Consider the following 19586-nt stretch of genomic DNA (forward strand, 5'->3'; position numbering starts at 1 on the left):
CTCCTTTCTTTCCTTCCTCCCTCCCTCTTTTCCTTCCTTCCTTCCTTCCTCCCTCCCTCCCTCCCTCCCTCTCTAAAATATCCACCATAAAGCTCTCCATTTTCACCATTTCACCAAAAGTTCACCATTTTAAGTGAACTTTTGTGTTTAATTGGCTTAAAACAATAGCAATTTCACAGTAATAAGGAAGATCTTAAAGCGGACTAGGAATTATTTTTAAAAATATATCAGTGTGGAAATGAAACAGCTGTAACCTTGTATATTTTGCACGTATTAATTGCACACACTCAGCGTACTTGTTGACTGTAAGCTGGACTCTTCCTCCCTCAGAACCCAGTGACCGGACTTCTCCCTGCCAGCATCCAGAAGAAGGATGCCTGGGTGAGGGATAACGTGTACAGCGTCCTGGCTGTGTGGGGGCTGGGCATGGCTTATCGCAAGAACGCCGACCGCGATGAAGACAAAGCCAAGGCCTACGAACTGGAGCAGGTACACCAAAAGAAAAGCCTTTTTCACGGAAGAGTGACAGAGTCTGAAACAGCAAACACTAGAAAACTGGTGGATCTTGCATTTTCACTTGAACTAAATCCATTTAATAAAAATGACAACAACAACAAAAAAATACATGACATGCTGAATAGCTTACAAATCTTACAACAAAGTTATTAAATATCTGGTGCATAAAGTTTCAAATTATAAGGCAGAATTGCTTTATGCTTATCTTTCTTCAACACTTAAATTAGCTAGAATGTAAAAGTGTTAAAGATTTACAGTTGTATCTGTACTTATCTTGTTATTTGGCAGAGCGTGGTGAAGCTGATGCAGGGCCTTCTGCAGTGCATGATGAGACAGGTGAGACGCTGCAGCTCCGTATGTTATTATTTTTGGTGGTGGAAGGATCGTCACTAATCGGCATCCTGGTGCCATTTTACATTTCTTTGCAAAAACATTTTTTTTCTTTCAGAAATTGTAAATTATAAACAATATTTTGAAAATTTATACTCCTTTTACATCATTTTACTATGATTTGAGAGATGTCTGTTTCATTTCTGATCAACAAGCTTCTTCTGACTGAAAATTATTTTAAATCTGAATCTACTAGGGATATGATTAATTCTGGACTTAACTGTGCAGTGAGGTCAAAATATTGCCAAAAAAAGTGCATCATAAAGTTTGTTATGTGATTTGTTTACAACCACATAATGAAACAAGTATCAAGTTTTTTTATTTGGCCTTTTATATTAATTTAAAATCTATGTTGAAAATGTGTTAATATAGGAGGCTATCAAAAAATCAAATCCTTTACCCCCAAGCAGAAAGAGGACTTGCTTTACGCATCAGGTTTGACTGGTTTGACGGAAACTCTCCCCACAAAACCTGCTTCCAGAGTCTCCATGGTAACCACTTTGGTTACTGTAGATGCTCATTCAAGACACATTGGTCTCATCATTGCTCCACTACTTGGTCATCTTAAAAGAAGGATATTTACAGATCCCAAAAATAGTTTTAAAAAAATCATCAAGTGTGCAAATGGAAAATCAAATTTCTTTAATTTTCTTTCGGGTTCCTTTGGTTGTGATGTTTCTGTTAGGTTTCACTTACCCCCAACCTAGTCTCTGTTGTTACGTGTTTTCAGGTGGATAAGGTGGAGAAGTTCAAACACACCCAGAGTACAAAGGATTGCTTGCATGCCAAATACAACACAGCCACCTGCAGCACAGTGGTCAGGGACGACCAGTGGGGCCATCTGCAGGTGGACGCCACCTCCATTTACCTGCTAATGCTGGCACAGATGACAGCCTCAGGTGGATCTCATACCGATTAAAGCATTTCCTGCATAAATCATCAAGGCAACACAGTTTTCGTTTAATTCGTTTTCTTTGTTTTGTTATACAGGTCTCAAAATAATCTCCAACCTTGATGAAGTAGCTTTTATCCAGAACTTAGTTTTCTACATTGAGGCAGCTTACAAAGTGGCGGTAAGCATCAGATTCAAATTAGGAGGGGAAATTAAAGAGGGAGAGAGAAAAAAAGGGTGTCTTCAATCAGAGGCTTCTTCTGATTGGGTGTAATACAGACCGCTACAGGAGATCTTTCCTGTCCAGATCCATCACCATCTACAATAACTCCTTAGTTAAATGAGTTACAACATTTCATTTCCCTTTGGAAAATTCAATTTTGGATTGAATTTGAATAAGTTAACATGAAAGCAGTCCTGATATCTTTTGTATTTTATATCAATTTAATCAATACTCCTCAGGCTTTTATTTGGTTCTGTCACTCACAGTTCTGACCATGTGTAGGACTATTTGTTTGCTTCCTTAGCCGCTTAATCGTGAGTTATAAATGATTCAGGTATAAAAAGGCTAGAGAACTATAGATAAAGACCACTTCCAAGGGTTGCTGACATCCTTTGCTTTTGGGAAACTTAATTTGGTTAAATAAGCTCTGACTTGAGACTTTGGCTCAGCATTGTTTGAAGCTTCTTAAAAAAAGAGAAAAGCAGCATTTTATCATTTTTATCCACTACATGGTTAATAATCAGGATAAAACATGTTACACAGGAGGTGTTATAGTGAGTGTCTGATTCCTGCAGGATTATGGGATGTGGGAGCGAGGTGATAAGACCAACCAGGGCATCCCTGAGCTCAACGGCAGCTCTGTAGGAATGGCCAAGGTACAGGAGCGCCATGTTCTCCTTCCACTGTCTTTAAGCAATGCGGTGCCAGCATTTACAGTCGGGCTGATGTTTTCAGGCAGCTCTGGAGGCCATCGACGAGCTGGATCTGTTCGGGGCTCACGGAGGGCCGAAGTCGGTCATTCATGTTCTACCAGACGAGGTGGAGCACTGTCAGGTACCGCCGAGCTCACTTCCAGACATCCTAGAGGCAGTTCGGACCTTTGTTCACGCCCTCAGCTTCTCTACGTGTGTTTTCCCTCAGGCCATCCTCTGCTCCATGCTACCAAGAGCCTCAACTTCCAAGGAGATAGATGCCGGCCTTCTGTCCGTTATTTCATTCCCTGCTTTTGCCGTGGAGGATGCCGACCTGGTGGCCATCACCAAGTCGGAAATCATCAGCAAGCTGCAGGTGCAAGTCCAAGCAGAGGCAAATGAAACGCATGCCCTGTCTTCGTGGAGTCAGGCTAAACTTTCCACTGTCTGGTCTAATTTCAGGGTCGCTATGGCTGCTGCCGCTTCATCAGGGATGGATATCACTGTCCTAAAGAGGTTTCACATTCTTTTTGTGAAATATCTAAATTCTTTAATTGACAGGGTGCATATTGGTATATAAAAAAATCCATAAGAAGGGATATTTTTTTAACATTAAGGCCATTCTTGTATTAAAAGTCTGAACTGGATGGAAAAATCAAGATTCTGGTCATTGTGTTGCTAGGATCCATCTCGACTGCACTACGATCCTGCAGAGCTCAAGTTGTTTGAGAACATCGAATGTGAGTGGCCGGTGTTCTGGACGTATCTCATCCTCGACGGCATCTTTACTGGAGATCACGTGCAGGTAGGAAAAAAAAAAACAAAATCAGAGGGTCTCTGTCATGGGTAAACTATTTCAAAGACCATGACCATCTGGGAAAAAAAGCAAAAAAAGTGCAACTTATAAAGTGTCTTCTAAAAATGTTCAGATCTTTTAGTAGTGTTTCTAGTTGTGCCATTTGTAGCTTTGTTAAAAAAAATTATGTGCTTCACACATACTTTTTTCAGATGTATTAAAGTAAATTAGAAACTAGAAAACACTACTAGTTATAGAAACTTAAATAATGCTTTTCCCCAGAACTCTCTCCTTCAATATACAAACATTTTCTGTAGAGTTAATCGTCTGGCTTCAGAGACACAGTGATGTATTCAGTGTAAATGAGTTCAGATGGTGCTGCTGTGTTACTAAATAACTCCACGCTTTGCACACAGGTGCAAGAGTACCGGGAGGCGCTGGAAGGCGTTTTAATCAGAGGGAAACATGGCATCAAACTCCTGCCTGAACTTTACGCTGTGCCACTTGATAAGGTATCTATATTTTTTACTAAGAGACACCATTAAATGCTTTGTCACTGTTTGCTCATCTCCAGCTTCACCTGCTGGAGAAGTTTATTAATCAAAGATTTTGACAACTGTTTCAGGTGGAGGAGGAATACAGCAATCCTCACTCTGTGGACAGGATGGCCATGGGACAGCTTCCACACATGTGGGGACAATCCCTCTACATTGTGGGATGTCTTCTGGCTGAGGTAACGGCTGACAAGATATAATAAATCACTTTTATATGGTGTTTTGCAAGTGTTTGTTGCAAATTCTAAAAGGACAAAAAAAAAATAAAACAAACAATTCAGTTCTCTAAATATAAACATACAGGAAGGCTACTTTTTTCAATTTCTTTTTTTTCCTTGGAAGGGCTTTCTTGCACCAGGAGAGATAGATCCTCTCAACAGGAGATTCTCTACAAACTTCAAACCTGACGTTGTGGTACAAGGTTGGTAATTAGTAAATTACATGCTGTGGGATATGTATTTATTTACATATTTCGAAACAAAACCGGTTGGTTCAAAGAGAGTTGACTACACACAATATCAAAAATATCAAAAACCTGTTTATCTTTTGGTTTGCTGTAGTCTGTGTGCTAGCAGAGTCAGAGGAGATCAAGGAGTTGCTAAGAGATGCTGGCGTTACGGTGCAGACCATATCAGAGGTCATGCCTATAAGAGTCATGCCTGCTCGCATCCTGAGCCACATCTATGTCAGGCTGGGTAATCACACACTTTGTTTTTTGTTTTTCTTAAACCTTGAGATCTGCGTGTCTGTGTGTGTGTGGAACAAAAGCAACAAGTGGTGCCTTTTCCTCAGGAAACTGCAGGAAGCTGAATTTGAGCGGAAGGCCGTACAGACACATCGGAGTTCTGGGAACGTCCAAGTTCTACGAGATCAGGAATCGTTCCTACATCTTCACCCCTCAGGTGAAATGGCATCTGGCTGGGAAGACGACACATCCGTGACCGCAACAGAAAATCTCAGATGAAAAAGATAGACATGATGATTGTAATATTTTGAATTGTTGTGTTTCTTCTTTTCGGTCTCCACTGATCAGTTTTTAGATCAGCATCATTTCTACCTGGCGCTGGACAACCAGATGATTGTTGAGATGTTACGAACCGAGCTGGCCTATCTGTCATCGTGCTGGAGGATGACGGGACGGCCCACGCTCACCTTCCCTATCACACGCAGCATGCTGGGTATGAATTCTCTACAGCCAATACTGGAGAAAACTTCACTTCCTACATGTTGTGCTGCTTCTTTTGTCCTCATTTATATAAAGAACAAGTCATTTTTGGGTTGCACATAGTGAATAATAGGGTTTTATCATTCCAAATCCCAGACTTTATGCGTGTTTTTACACAAATTAAACACAAAAAAACAACGTTTGTGCATGATTGACGTAGGATTCGTATCGGTTAGGTTTGTGTCATGATTTTTTTCTTGTTTTAATGTAACTTTATGGACTGGATCAATGAAACCTGTTATTGATCTGTTTTTTTTTACTGGTGTTGATTTCTAAGTTGGCCTGATGAATTCGTCTCATTTTAAAATTAAATGAAATCACTTGTTAAAAGTAAAAGTTAATTTTATGCTAGTCTTGTTGATTTCATTTGATCTGTTTTTATAGAAGCTGGAAAAGTATTTGCGATGTTGCACATTTCTTTTATTCTTGATTTTATGTTTTATCTATCTGATCGTCAAACAAATTTTTGATATCAGGCAAATATAATCTGAGTAAATACCAAAAGCAGTTTCTTTTTTAATGATGGTTCCACATTGTTTGGAAAGTAACGTTGAATATCATTAACTACTCCAAGGCGTGGTGACGTAGCCAGTTCTTTTAATACATAAAATCATAATTTTAAGAACTGTGGTTATTTTTGTCTAATGGTAAAATGTGTTTGGAGATTGGAAATATTTAAAGGGACAACGTGGTGAATCTCACAGAAGTGTGTAAAATGAAATTACGCTGCAAAGTAATTTCAGTTCACTTTACTTTTCCCAACCAGTCGAGGATGGAGATGCAATAGATCCGTGTATCTTATCCACGCTCAGGAAGCTGGAGGATGGCTATTTTGCCGGAGCAAGGTTTGTTTCCTCCGGTATGCAGTACTGAAGCCACACACACGTTCATGTAAATAGAACAGCTCTTCTATGTATGACACCACAGAGTGCAGATGTCAGATCTGTCCAGCGTACAGACTACGTCGTTCTACACCCGCCTCACCTTCCTGGACGAAGACCCTGACGATAGTTTATTTGACGACGTAGACGACGAAGATAACGACGAATACAGAGCTGAATATAACACACCTGATCGTAAGTTAGCAACACTGCATTTCCACCGTCACACTTTAATTTACCTTATTAAATATTAACTGGAAGCATTTTGTTTTAAACAGTGGGCTCCAAGGACACATTTGACCAGTACATCACACAGCTCCTTCACAGCACTACCACCAAGTCCTATCTACCTCCCATCCAGAGGGGGCAGCACCACATCTTCAGCCCTGAGCACACCACCAGGGACATCCTGTCCTTTATGGCTCAGGTCCAAGGCTTGAAAATGCCCAGTGAGTTCAGAATAGAGCGAAAATGTCCTTTACTTTCCCACAATGGAGACGTTTCCGTGCAACAGCAGCATAGTGACTGACAATAACAGCAAATAGACTCACACATAGATATAATATAAATGAAATGAATAAATTAAAACAGAATAAAGAATAAAATGCTGTACAGTAAAGGCAACATTTTCTTCAATCCAAGGAACTGAGTTGGTGAATTAAAAGAAATGTGCAAAACGTGCAAGTCTATTTGAGCATTAGATGTCAATATTTACAATTGTCAACAATAAAAAAAGTATTCAGCAATAATCTACTTTATTATTGATCAAGTAGACACAGTAAATGTTTTCAAAACCCATTATCCCTTTCAGGAGTTTAGCTTAAAGTTTTCTCAGTAATGGAAACAAAAAAATCTAAGATGCAAAACAGTAAAAACTTTGCAGGTTGGTGGTTATTCTGATTTGTTAGTTGTTATTGTGGTAGTTTTTTGTGGTTGCAGCTTTAATATATAACATTAGCAGGATGAAAAAAATGACATGGCACTGCGAAGGTGCAAGCATTCTGGAAACACCATTCTGTTTTATTGTGCATATTTATATTTCAGAGACCTCAATGTATCTTCCTGTGACTCCAATCACAAGCAAGCATCGGAGATCCCTGAACCTCCTTGAAGTTCCTCATCCTCAGCCTGGACCGCAGGCAAAGCAGCCGGAGCAGCCCAAGGCATGCTCAGCATATGTGTTTAGCAGTGTGTGTGTGTCCATTCCTGCTGTGATGGTGGAAGATTAACACTCTTGTTCTTTCTGAAGCTCTGCAGTATTTCTGAGCTACATCTGCCAAGAGACTCTCAGGGCAACACCGACTTTGCAGCACTGGTGAATCAGATAAAGGAGTGTCCGACTTTGCAGGACCAGGCTGACATTCTCTACATTCTCTACGTTATGAAGTACGCAAAGATATGACAACACTCTGCATATAGCTTAAATACTTAAAATGTTCCTCCTGATTTTTCTGCTCTGTGACTTTTTTTGTTGTTGTTATTTTCTGACAAAGAGGAGCGGAGTGGGTGGTGGAGCTGTCAGGACCTGGACAGGGCGGCGTCAGCGTGCGCTCGCTGCTCGAGGAGCTGTATGTGCAAGCGGGGGCCTGCAAAGAGTGGGGGCTCATTAGGTACATCTCTGGAATACTACGCAAGAGAGTGGAGGTCCTCGCCGAGGTCAGTGAGAAGTCCGGGTTATTTTTATGGCAACAGTCAATCAAATCAGATAAAACCTTTAAAGTTCCAAATGAGTCTTAAAAAGTAGAGAAAAGTGCAGAAAATGTTCTGTTCAGAAATGTCTGGATATAAGTGTGTGAAATGTGTTTTTAAAGGCACTGATGTTGTCTGACTCTTTCCTGATGTGTTTTTGTTAAAAGTACAAATGATGATGATGTCACCTTCAGCATGACTCACCACATCAAGCATTGGGTTGACTAGTTTTAGGCATCAGTACCTTTGTTTTTGAGTGTGATCCCAAATATCTTAGATCTCAGATCAAAAATTTGATTCCTAATTAGCACAATACATCAATTCATCTCCCATTAAAATCAGCAATTAGTCAATGAGGAAACCTCAGAGCTGTGAAGAAAACACAGACAAGCTCCAAGCCAAAGTGTGACACATTTGTCAGTCTGAATTTAGGTTTACTTAAATTTATTGATATTCCAGCAATGAAACACAATGACTACTACTGACAAAACTGTGCAGTTATCAGATCAAATCATTTCTGATTGGCTCTTTTTTTAAATCACATTCCAGCTCCAACATTCAACTATTAGACAAAAAAGACAAAAAATATAATTTGAAGTAATTTAACTTTTATTGCTTCTAATTTCAACTTGCAGTCTGACATTTTATAGCATTAATAACTGGTTTGAGGACAGCAAGGCTCACTGTGAGGTTCACTGTAATTTGCTTGTGAGAATTGTTGTCTTGCACGTGTCGGGTTATTTTAATCACTTTGTTCCTTTTTTGTGTGTTTCTCTCAGGCCTGCACAGATCTGATTTCTCATCACAAGCAGCTGACTGTCGGTCTTCCTCCTGAACCAAGAGAAAGAGTGATCACCATGTAAGATGTTCATGAGTTGCAGAGCTTTTTCTCCTTCACTAAAGCCTTTACCAGCAACACGAATGTCCCTGTTTTTCCCAGGCCACTTCCCCCGGAGGAGTTAAACACTCTGATATATGAAGCCAGTGGTCAGGATATCAGCATAGCTGTTCTCACTCAGGTAACGCTGTCATATTTTAAACCTCTGTCAGGATCATAAAGGATGCTCCCTGTCCGCCTGTGACCCGTTTGTGTTTCTGTTAAAGGAAATCATGGTTTATTTAGCCATGTACGTTCGCTCCCAGCCCGCTCTTTTCGGCGACATGCTCCGCCTCAGGATCGGACTCATCATGCAAGTGATGGCCACTGAACTGGCTCGCAGCCTGCACTGTTCAGGTGTGGGGGAGGGAGGGAGGGGAGGAGTCAAAAACACACGTGAACAGATTGACACAAGCGGGGGAGCAAACTGTGAACGCTTTGCGATGGTTTTGTAGGAGAGGAGGCGTCTGAGAGTTTGATGAGTCTGAGTCCGTTCGATATGAAGAACCTGCTGCATCACATCCTCAGTGGCAAAGAGTTTGGGGTTGAGAGAAGCAGTGAGTTTTTACCTCTCTTTTTTTTTCTTTAGCTATAATCAAATTATGTTAGTTTCTTCCACTTTCTCTCTATTGAAAGACTTTTGATGCTGTAAAGGAGTGATTTCAGTCTGCATCTCTGCATTGAGGTGATTCAAATTTGCTCGTATTGTTTGTATTACATCAATAAATCACACTAGTGAAATTTTAGATGTTACTTGATTAGTTGAGTTGGTGAATTAAAAAAAGACACTAACTTAAAGCTGTAAAATGTAAGTATTCACAAGCTGCTCACCTTTGTACTTGTACTCAGCCATCGCCTCTGACTGATTCTGATTAGTGAAAATGTAGAAGGGCTTTGAATCATATGGACGCAAGCAATTTTGGAGTATGGAATAATCTAATCGATCCTCATTAAGGATAACCCAATGATTCTTATGAGTATGAGTTAGTTTGCAGGTGCTTTTACATATTTTGTTGTCACTGTGGTTCTGACCACAGAATAATATCAGTATCACATTTAGAGGGAACTATATTTTCATCCTTTTGTCTTTTACGTGTTTTTCAGTGCGTCCAATCCAGTCCACGGCTACCAGTCCTGCGATCTCTATTCATGAACTGGGCCACACAGGAGCCACAAAGACTGAACGCACAGGGATTCACAAGTTAAAGAGCGAAATAAAACATGTGAGTGGGAAAAGAAGATTGTCTGTCTGTCTGTCTCTTCCTCTCTCTCTGTTTAACATTGTTCTTGCTTTTAATTGCAGCTGGATGGCTCTCGACCTCTCAGTGTGGGTTATCTTTGATAATTTCTAGCATGTGTTTCTAACCTCGATCTAAAATAAAAAATCAAGCCGCCGGTTCAGTTCTGTCCACCAATCACTCGCTGCCTATTAACATTTTGTGTACCACAGTGGCCTCCATAACTGGAGTGACTCTCCTCATGACGACTCAGCAGGAAAATATTGCTATGCATCCATCTGCAGTGTTTTTTGTGTGTGTTTTTTTTGTAGAAGACCAGCATATATGTCTGCAACTTTACAATCTCTTTAACCAACTTAAGCCATGATTGATTAAGCTGCTTTGGGGTCGTCTGCCCTTGTATTTCTTCTTCTTTTAGCGTGTCTTTTTTTTGTGTCTATGCTTTACCGTGTATAAGTCTGCATCATGAGATTCATGCGAACCATCTCCATCTGCCCTCTGTCCATGTTCCACATGTAGATCTTCAGTGGCGGTCTTTCCTTGAGTAGCAATGTAACTTCCCCTCGCTCCACGGTAAACCATTTCATTTCAACTGCTTCACACTGGCTTGCTTCATCCCTCTCAGGGTCATAATGTACTACGCAACAAATACTTGATGATTCCATCCTTAATTTAGACACCTCCTCTGTGTGACGACTTGCCCACAGTAAAGGTTGAGAATGGCATTATGTCAAGTTGTCGTGGGCTAGAGGTAACATGTTTTATTGAACTAACACTGCAAAAACACAAAATCGGACCAAGCATTTTGTCTAGTTTCTAGTGCAAACATCTTAGCACATTTGAAATTTGACTAAACTAATTTACAGGTAACTTTTTGCCAAGATATAGGAGCTTGCTTTAAGTCAGTAATTCCTTAATATTGGTTTAAAACAAGTAGTAGTTCCACTGGCTGATTGTTTCACTTATATTATGGGACAAATGTGCTGTTAGAGTGGAACTAGTACTTTTCCATCAATAGTAAGAAATTGTTTACTTAAAACAAACCCTTAGTTGGTAAGGAAACAAAAAAGACAGTTTGTAAGAACCAAAGTTTTAAAGACAAATATAAAATGTAAAAGTCCAAAGGCACATACTCCTTCAAGAGCACTTCTTAAATATTTGAACAATCTAAAGAATACATATTAGTAATGGGCATCAGATTGATTTGTGCACCATAATAAATGCACAAAAGCTCTAAGGGAACTCGTCTGTACATCTATGTTAAAGTGGTAGCTCCTGTTCATTTTGCTTATTAATCAGAGACAAAACAATCTGCTGCAGCCACACAAAGATAACACATTATGTGTAACTTATTTCAGCTTGTGCGTACGCAATTATTTACAAAACTAGAACTTGTGATAATGCCAGTCCTGACTTAAATATTTTTTTAAGTGACCTGTTTTGCATGAGTGACTGCATGAACTGTTGCATAAATTAAAACAACTATTTGTGTGAGACAGAGAATACAACAAACCTGTGTGTGTGTGTGCTACTAATCTCTTTATTACACAGAGCCTATCTCCACCAATCACAAACGGGTCAAGGAGCTCTTACATTAGCCCAGTGTTGTGGGAAAAACTGCAGTTGCTTCTGACTTGTTTAATGGGCTCAAATAAGCTTGAAAGTAAGAATAGTGGTGTGCTGGTCCTGCAGCGTTGCAGCAGCCCCTCCACCCCCAGTGGAATCCTGTCCCCAGTGGGACATGGCCCCGGAGACGGGCAGCTGCACTGGGAGGAGAGGCAGGGCCAGTGGCTGAGGAGACGGCGGCTCGACGGAGCAATCAACAGGGTGCCAATGGGTTTCTACCAGAAAGTCTGGAAGATTCTGCAGAAGTGCCACGGCCTGTCCATTGATGGATACGTGCTGCCCTCGTCCACCACAAGAGAGGTAGCATGCTAATGCCAGCTCTGGAATTTGGGCCTCGGTGTGCGCTCATGTCCATGGATGTGTGACCTGAAGTCTTCTTGTGCAGATGACAGCAGGAGAGATCAAGTTTGCAGTGCAAGTGGAGTCTGTCCTGAACCACGTCCCGCAGCCGGAGTACAGGCAGCTGCTTGTGGAGACTGTGATGGTTCTGGGTCTGGTGGCTGATGTGGACGTGTACAGCATCGGTGGAATTATCCATGTGGAGCGCATTCTGCATTTGGCCAACGATCTATTCCTAAATGACCAGGTACGGCTCACGGGGCTAATGGAAAACCGTTGGAAATTTCTTTTGTTTTTGCTTTTTGTCACCTAAATGTTTCAGTTTACCAAATATGTTTAATATCAGACAAAGATAATGACTTTCAATTAAAGATTATCAGTCTTGAAAGGGTTACAGAACCATTTCTTAGGCTCTGGGACTGCAGTGAACCAGTTTTTTTTTCCACAAATAGAAACAGTGTTCAGTATTTTTTCAGGTAATCTTTGATAATAAAATTTAGCTGATGTGTGGATTACCTGAAAAAGTAAAAGAAACAAAAAGTGAACTCGCCTATTTGGGAGGGGAATTGCTTTTCACAGTCCTGTACTAAAGATAGATTATGACAAACGCTTACGGGTTCACCTTAGCTTAATCCATCTAATTTCAAATCTCCAGAAATCGCTCAGCGCCAGTGATTATTTCCTGGAGAAGGACCCAGCTACTGGAATTTGCAACTTCTTCTACGACAGCGCCCCTAGTGGCAGCTATGGCACCATGACTTATCTCTCCAAGGCGGTCGTCACTTACGTCCAAGACTTCCTGCCAAGTTCCAGCTGCCTGATGCAGTGAAGAAACCGACTCCAGGCAGCTGAATAAAGCCTGTCTGGTAGCAGAAGGGTTAAGCAGAGCTTCTAATTTGTAACTCGTGTGGATTTTGTTGGTGTTAATTATTCAGTAAGCAGTAGCTCTGGTGTACTGATGGCAGCGTTGGCAGCTCACAAATTATCCTTGTTTGTCTGCATTGGGATTGCTGTTGCATTGCATTTTAAGCTATTTAAATGACAAATTTGTAACAGGGTGTGGTTTTAGGTCATATAATAATTTATTTAAATCCTTTTAATTTAAGTGGAAACTTTAGACTACTGAACTGATTTGTAATTCCTCATAAAATACTGTGATCATTGTCCAAACTACTCACTTCCCCCAAATCAATCATTTATTTCCATTAATTACTTTTGTTTTATTTATACTTAAGTTTTTGAATTTTATTGTCTTACTATAAATAAGACCGACTTAGAATGATGGAAATAAATAACTTTGGTTTTCTTTAAAAGAGAACCTTTTTATTAAAAAAAAATATATTTATCGGTGTGTCTGGATATGAATGTCACCCCATATTTATCCAGCATGTTGGCGGTTTGTTCATTTGTTTACAGTGAGAACAACTACTCTTGTGGTATTATTTTTAGGAATAGTCTATTGCTAGTCCTTACATAATCCTTTGGATATTTATTTAAAGAAAAAATAAATAATAGTTTTGCTAATGACTGCAGATAATAACAACTTTCTCATTTGCATTAACAAAACAGCAGACTTGACGTCTGCGCCGACTGCGTGCACCTTCAACTGTGTCCAACAACAGAAAGGTTCAGATCATGGTGCGCTCTTTCTGAAATAAACACTTTTACAACCTGGATTCCTCTCGTTGCCTACGCTCTGAACGTCCTATTCCATACCACCTGCAGCGCGAGGAAAAAGAAAAGGCGAGAAGCTGGCGAGAGGAGAGATGAGTCAGTGCAACGTGAAAAATGACTAGATGAGACGTTTCTCTTTCTGAGGTGTGATGTTAAAGTTGGTGCAGTAAAAATCACATTAGGAGCAGCGTAGTTACAGCATAGTATATTTATCAATTTTATAAAAAGATGATGTGTTGTCCAATATGGATGTGTGAAAGACTTCAGGAAACCTCCCAGCTCCTCACCGCTGTTTGGTGTGGATTCATTCTGTCTGTCTGTGCGGATGGTAAATGGACTGAAACTTCAGAACTGTTTTTTAGCCTCTCTAGGCTATTTACACTACAGCTAAAGTCAACATTTTCCCATATATATACACATTTGAGAATTCTTTGTTCGTAAATACCTGTTTTTCTAAAACTGATCAACTTTTAGTGTTTTGTATTAACATGTTAAGATGTCATATTTTTTTCTTTAAAACTATTAATTCCACATACATATACAGCATTTTTGTAGGTCTACACTAACAGTGCCACTGATGAAATTGAGGATATGAGTTAGGTCTGGGTAAGTATTGAACGATAAAATAGAGAATATTTATCCTATCCTATTGCCTGAAAAAGTTGAAAAGTTACAGGCAAAACAAAGGCAAAGGACCAGGAACCAGCAATCAATAAGTGTTCAATAAAATATAAAAAATACCAAGTTGTCAGTGTTGAACAAAAGCCTGATGTCTTGCAGAGGAGATGAAGAGCTTAGCCAGCAGAGGGCGCTGTTGTCTTAAGCAAACATTTCTTCCAGCTGAAGGAAGACATACGATGGGAGGCCGGACACGAACACTTGTAACCTCCACTTCTGTTCAAACACAAATGAGAGCAGCCTCCGTTCTTCTGGTTGCACTCATTAATATCTGGAGAACGGAAACAGAAAAAAATCTCAATGAAACAAACAAAAATACTTACTGTGTACCCATGAAGTTACTTCTGTACTAATTCCTGCATCGTTGCAACTCTAGTTGCCTAATTTGTGCAATGTCGGAAAAAAAAGTGACTTAGTTGGTTTTGGTTTAATGGTTCAATTGTATCCACACTTTGTAACGACACTAACCTTCGCAGTGTCGCCCGTCTCTGTGCAGTGTGTATCCTCGGGGGCAGATGCAGCGGTGGGAGCCGGGCAGATTGATGCACTGCCATTCACACATATTCTCCAGGCATTCATTTATATCTGCCAACAGAGAAACGTACCCCCAAATTAGAAAAAAACTGAACTGACCCACTGAGTGTATCATTTCATCCCTACCTGCACACTCCAGCTTTGGATTTTGTCCGGTTGAATTCTCTGGCCGTGTAAGTGGTTTCTTCCTGTATCCAGGTGGACACTCTGCAAAGCAGCTGTGTCCGTCTCCTGCTAAGATGTAGCCAGAAGAGCAGGAGCATCTGTAGGATCCTGGTAAGTTGTGACACAGCAGCTTGCAGGGTCCAAGTCCGTCATTAACCGCACATTCATCTATGTCTGGGTTAAATAAGAACATTTAGAACCATTTTGCTTTTTGTCACACTTAAATGTTTCAGACCAAATTCAAAGTGAAGTTTTAACATTGATGATTAGATTTATGAAGGGAGCAAGGATATCCAAAAAAAAAAAAAAAAAACCCAAAGTAACTGAATGAAAACATTTATATGCAGAAAGTTGGCCAAATTTCCCCTAGACTGACGGCAATTACAAGGTCAGGTTATTTTAAAAGTAGTATGATAATCGAAAACACTGAAATGTGATTAAGAAAAAACAAAAAACAGAAGGAGTCTGTTTTTCACAGCACTCAACCATAAGGCGCCACAGCTCAGTTTAATATTAAGTAAATGCTTTCTCACCTTGGCAGCGGCCATCTGCTCTCAGCCGGCTGAAGCCATCTGGACAAGAGCAGAGGAAGCTCCCAGGAGTGTTAACGCAGCCAAACACACAACCTGTGGCCGCTGCCGGCAGCAGGCACTCGTCGACATCTGGAAAGATGTGGAGAAAGATAGTCGTCTGTTTACAAGAGGAAACTCACACAAACACGAATGTGGAAGGACACGCAGTCATCGGCGCACCGACGCAGGAGGCCTGGTCCGTAGTTGGTTGGTACCCGACATGACAGCCGCACCTGAAGGAGCCAAATGTGTTGATGCAACTCTGCTGACACTGATGCTGCCCCTCTGCGCACTCGTCCAGATCTGCATCCAGAGGAACGGGTCACATCAACGCTCGGTGCAGAGTTCAAGCATTAATGAAGTATTTACACGCGCACTCTTCCAGTCGACACGTTGGACAAGCTGGTCGGAGCCTCTGAGACAACTACGCAGACTGCAGGGGAAAGAAATTGAGGCGCAAAAAAAAAAAAGACAGGTTGTATTCTAAAACTTCACTGGTGCCTCTCTATGTCGGCCCGCTGTGATGGCTTCTAATGAGCAAACCATAACCCAGATGTTTTCCTGCATCCTGTCCCTCAGACAGGAAACAGAGACACGCGCAGAGGAGAAGAGCCTCTGCTGGAAGATAGGCCAACATTTCTCCAGCTTCAACTCTGTCCATGTTTTGGGGTTTTTCCTCTCTTTCTCACAGTGCAGAGGACCAAAATGAACAAATAATAATGACAGGTTGTCAGGGAGCAGGTATGTGTATAAACTACCAGGTGTCTATAAGTGCTGCAGTGATCTCATAAATCTCTCAGCTCAGCTGGTTTATTCTGTGAACTTTGACACATCAAACATCCTAAATGTTCTGTTTTGCAGGAACATGCCTTAGGAAGAACCAGCAAGGAATAAATGCTACAAAACAGTCCTGGCAAAATAATAATAACAAAAAAAACAAACAAATAAGGTGTGAAAAACAATATGCTCAAGCTCGACGGGTCTGCCTGTCACCCAGCAGAGTGAAACCAGGTCTGCAGTGGCACCAGGCTCTGCTTTGTGTCTCATTAGAGTTCTGGTTGTAGTTTGAGGAGTGAGAGCAGAGCTCATTGTTAACTGAACAAGGTGTCAACTCGAAAAAAAGAGGAGGTGATCACTCGTTGAACAGATTACTAACATGAGGGAAAATTGTCTTTAAGCATGGCGTGAGGTGCAACTCCACAAGAGCTGACAGGACTCATCAACAGGTTAAATCATCAAACTAGTTGGTAAAGTTCACCTCAGGTCTCAATTATTGATACAACAACCCAGAACGTTGTCAGCAGTATTAGATTTGGCTGCTCAAGTTAACGATTTCATTATGGAAATATCTGCGAAGGACTCATCTCAAGGCAAGGCTACACAAACTGAGCAGCTTTCTTACACGGTAATCTGCAAATTCTAAACAATCAATCAAGACGGCAGATGATGAGGTTAAACATTGTGATGGATATGGGAAAAAAAATCTGCTTGAATGTGATTTTTAAGACTTTTGGTCATACCAAGACAATTTTCTTTCATTATGAAAAAACTTTGAACCCTAAACATATTGTTATTATTGCTACATAATAAAATTCTATGAAAAGGTGGTAATTCTGCCTAAATAGTTGTAAAAAGTAACATAAATATGCATTCAATGAGCTACACTGAAAAAACGGAATGAAAACATTTCGATTTTACATGCTTCTAAATTTGAACTAAAAAACTCACGCTAAATGTTGTAAACTAGATAAAAGTCTGTTTGATTAGCAGACTGTAAAGTGGAGGAAAAACAATTTCATGAGGAAAACATTTGTGTAACTTTATCCAAATTTCCTGCTGAATCATGTTGCACCACTGAGCCAAACCTCCTAGAATGATGTCCTCTAAAATTAAGAAGAAAGATAAGTTGCACGAGAAAGCAGTCAAGTAATCAAAAAAAAAAAAGCAAAAACAAAAAAGCAAATCCGACCACCTACCCTGACAGACAGGAGTGACTCCGCTCCAGCCGCCTCCAGGCTGGCAGTAGCTGCTTACGTCTCCATGAGCCAGAGAATACCCACTGTAACAGGCGTACTGGATGTAATACTTAAACTCACTGGGGCCTGGGTTCTCTAGATTGCGGAAGTAAAACGTCCCGTGAAGAGGCACAGGTGGGTATGGGCACATAGTTCGAAAATGCACAACTGGCTTTGCAGTGCTGGACTGTGTGAAGTTGTGAAATTCCCTCCAGGTGGATCTCAGGTCAGTTGAGTTGGAGATGTGTGAAAGAAGGGTGACGTCATCCGAGATCTGTGTTTTCGTGCTGGACTGAGTGGAACTGGGACAGGAGGAGGATGAAGCCAAGGAAGAAGTTGTGGAGCGGTGAAGATCTCCACCTGCAGGTGCTGCAGTAACTGCGGGCCCAGCTGGTGCAGGTGTGGTTGAAAGACGCGGCTCATATGCTGAACGCTCGGTTTGATGAGCAGACCGGACAGTGGAAGGAAAATGATCTTCTGAGGAAAATGTTTGTGTGGCTTCATCCAAATTTCTCGCTGAATCATGTGAAGTCTGCGCCACGGAGCCAAACCTTCTGGTTCCTTGGGTTGTCTCTGTCCCATCGCTGGGAAACTGACCCTGCTCAATGATGAGGTCGCCTCTTGGGTTTGTTAGATCATATCTCTCACCCTTTAACATTTTGAACGGCGCGTAAGGCAAACGGTCGAATCCGAGGCGTGCTTCTTTGGAAGCCCCACTACTGACAGCTTTGAAGTGGAGGTGTTGATTTTTTAAAGCCGCAGAAATCTGGAGTTTCTGGAGCGCGTTCAAGTCGTAGAGACTATTGAGCAAAACTGAGCTCATAATGTCTGCCTCTGAAACAAAAAGACAAATGTCGCAAGTTTAATAATATAACAACGTGAGGTCTTAAGATAGAAAAACACAGATGTTTCCACCTTCACCTTTGCAGACTGGCTTTGTGCTGTTCCAGGTGTGGCCCTTGCAGTATATCATTAAAGGGCCGTGTAAGCGAAAGCCTCTATTACAGCTGAACTCTGCCCAGGAACCATCCTCGTTCATCCTGCTTGTCCCGTGGTTGACCGAGCCTGGATGGGAGCAACCTGAACCTAACCAGGGTGGGTATTTTTTTTTTTAAGAAATTAGTTTTTCTTTTAATAAAATATTTTTTTAAAAAAATCCAGGTTCTGACTACCCTTGTTCTCCCCCCAGTACTTTAAATTAAACAGCTAATCTATAGAGAGAATAAAATCACTCAATCTTGGAGATTAGGAGAAAATGAAACATGTTACCAACACAAACCGGGAGCTCTCGAGACCAGTGTCCAGACACGCAGCTGTTGGTTTTGTGTCCATGGAGCTTGTATCCCGGATGACAGCGGAAGATCACCATGAGTCCACCATACCTGAAAAATGTCTGTCCGTTGTCCAGATTCTTAAACCTTCTGCATCCTGTGTCTCCAAACACTGAAAGACAGGGTTTCGCCGTCAGTGCCTGAACACACAGCTTTCCTCAGCACCCAACACAACCTCAGCTTCAAGACATACCTACCTGAAACCTGGACCAGAGCCAAAACAGTGACCAGTGGCACCAGGAGTCCCATCAGAGCTCCTTGTCTGACTGTGCGCTCGGGATAAAACTGTAATAGTCAGTGCTGCCGCACCTCTATGAATGTTTGAGCAGGAAAGATGGGAGGAGCAGAGGCAAAAAAAAAAAGACTTGGAGAATGCAAGTAAGTAGGAAGCCTTTGAAAAAGTCGAGTCCAGAAGAATGAGAATCCCAGAGGAATCAGGGGAAGAAGGGAGCGAAGCGACGGCACAAATACTAGTTATAGATACAGACGCGACAAAGTCTGTCTTTAAACAGCTTTGCCTCTTTTTATTGCAGTCAGCTTTGCTACAACAGTTTCTAGACTTTTTGCATCTACTTTGTGTTTGCACACGTGTAAAAAAATCTGCTGCTTCAAAAAGACTCCAAGCCCATTAGTTTCCTGAGCTGACAGGATGCCTGGGTCTGTTTAACAGCTTCCCTGG

General features: G+C 41.1%; 2 protein-coding genes across 7 annotated transcripts in view; one reads left to right on the forward strand and one right to left on the reverse strand.

The window, feature by feature from the left end:
* Nucleotides 1-13614, forward strand: part of phka2 (phosphorylase kinase, alpha 2 (liver)) — a 16090-nt gene extending 2476 nt beyond the window's left edge. Inside the window, exons 2-32 of one of the 4 annotated variants that reach the window (XM_008404518.2) lie at nucleotides 331-489; nucleotides 805-852; nucleotides 1637-1805; nucleotides 1897-1979; nucleotides 2597-2677; nucleotides 2757-2855; nucleotides 2943-3089; nucleotides 3176-3229; nucleotides 3396-3518; nucleotides 3926-4021; nucleotides 4135-4242; nucleotides 4406-4484; nucleotides 4624-4758; nucleotides 4856-4965; nucleotides 5097-5241; nucleotides 6055-6133; nucleotides 6216-6364; nucleotides 6448-6618; nucleotides 7214-7332; nucleotides 7419-7555; nucleotides 7663-7825; nucleotides 8638-8717; nucleotides 8799-8877; nucleotides 8963-9092; nucleotides 9191-9292; nucleotides 9840-9958; nucleotides 10039-10062; nucleotides 10493-10546; nucleotides 11666-11899; nucleotides 11985-12185; nucleotides 12594-13614. In XM_008404518.2, coding sequence (XP_008402740.1) covers nucleotides 331-489; nucleotides 805-852; nucleotides 1637-1805; nucleotides 1897-1979; nucleotides 2597-2677; nucleotides 2757-2855; nucleotides 2943-3089; nucleotides 3176-3229; nucleotides 3396-3518; nucleotides 3926-4021; nucleotides 4135-4242; nucleotides 4406-4484; nucleotides 4624-4758; nucleotides 4856-4965; nucleotides 5097-5241; nucleotides 6055-6133; nucleotides 6216-6364; nucleotides 6448-6618; nucleotides 7214-7332; nucleotides 7419-7555; nucleotides 7663-7825; nucleotides 8638-8717; nucleotides 8799-8877; nucleotides 8963-9092; nucleotides 9191-9292; nucleotides 9840-9958; nucleotides 10039-10062; nucleotides 10493-10546; nucleotides 11666-11899; nucleotides 11985-12185; nucleotides 12594-12767 — 3651 coding nt within the window. In that variant the 3' untranslated portion in view covers nucleotides 12768-13614. The remainder of the gene's footprint in view (nucleotides 1-330; nucleotides 490-804; nucleotides 853-1636; nucleotides 1806-1896; nucleotides 1980-2596; nucleotides 2678-2756; nucleotides 2856-2942; nucleotides 3090-3175; nucleotides 3230-3395; nucleotides 3519-3925; nucleotides 4022-4134; nucleotides 4243-4405; nucleotides 4485-4623; nucleotides 4759-4855; nucleotides 4966-5096; nucleotides 5242-6054; nucleotides 6134-6215; nucleotides 6365-6447; nucleotides 6619-7213; nucleotides 7333-7418; nucleotides 7556-7662; nucleotides 7826-8637; nucleotides 8718-8798; nucleotides 8878-8962; nucleotides 9093-9190; nucleotides 9293-9839; nucleotides 9959-10038; nucleotides 10063-10492; nucleotides 10547-11665; nucleotides 11900-11984; nucleotides 12186-12593) is intronic. The other 3 variants (XM_008404520.2, XM_008404519.2, XM_008404521.2) reach the window with 3 other exon arrangements.
* A 188-nt stretch (nucleotides 13615-13802) lies between these two features.
* On the reverse strand, nucleotides 13803-19585 carry LOC103462038 (latent-transforming growth factor beta-binding protein 2). Of its 3 annotated transcripts, none has more exons than XM_017303990.1 (9): nucleotides 19105-19585; nucleotides 18846-19019; nucleotides 18498-18662; nucleotides 17658-18410; nucleotides 15742-15864; nucleotides 15523-15651; nucleotides 14951-15163; nucleotides 14759-14875; nucleotides 13803-14561 (listed from the first exon to the last, which is right to left on the reverse strand). In XM_017303990.1, the coding sequence occupies exons 1-9, from the start codon at nucleotides 19154-19156 to the stop codon at nucleotides 14407-14409; spliced, it is 1881 nt and encodes a 626-aa protein (XP_017159479.1). In that variant the 5' UTR covers nucleotides 19157-19585; the 3' UTR covers nucleotides 13803-14406. The 3 variants fall into 3 exon arrangements, with proteins under 3 accessions (XP_017159479.1, XP_008402744.1, XP_008402745.1); XM_008404522.2 differs by having other exon boundaries at nucleotides 17538-18410; XM_008404523.1 differs by lacking the exon at nucleotides 19105-19585 and having other exon boundaries at nucleotides 17538-18410; nucleotides 18850-18927.
* Nucleotide 19586: the final 1 nt, after the last annotated feature.

This window comes from Poecilia reticulata, linkage group LG3 (genome assembly GCF_000633615.1).
Source record: "Poecilia reticulata strain Guanapo linkage group LG3, Guppy_female_1.0+MT, whole genome shotgun sequence".
Lineage (NCBI taxonomy): Eukaryota > Metazoa > Chordata > Actinopteri > Cyprinodontiformes > Poeciliidae > Poecilia > Poecilia reticulata.

Bases quoted from the DNA above. Each gene is read 5' to 3' on its own strand.
- LOC103462038 (XM_008404522.2), bottom strand. From the start codon at position 19,156: ATGGGACTCCTGGTGCCACTGGTCACTGTTTTGGCTCTGGTCCAGGTT. The intron at 19,020-19,104 runs GTAGGTATGTCT...CCTGTCTTTCAG, and splicing joins GGCTCTGGTCCAGGTTTCAG to TGTTTGGAGACACAGGATGC. The intron at 15,164-15,522 runs GTGAGAAAGCAT...TATTTAACCCAG, and splicing joins AGCAGATGGCCGCTGCCAAG to ACATAGATGAATGTGCGGTT.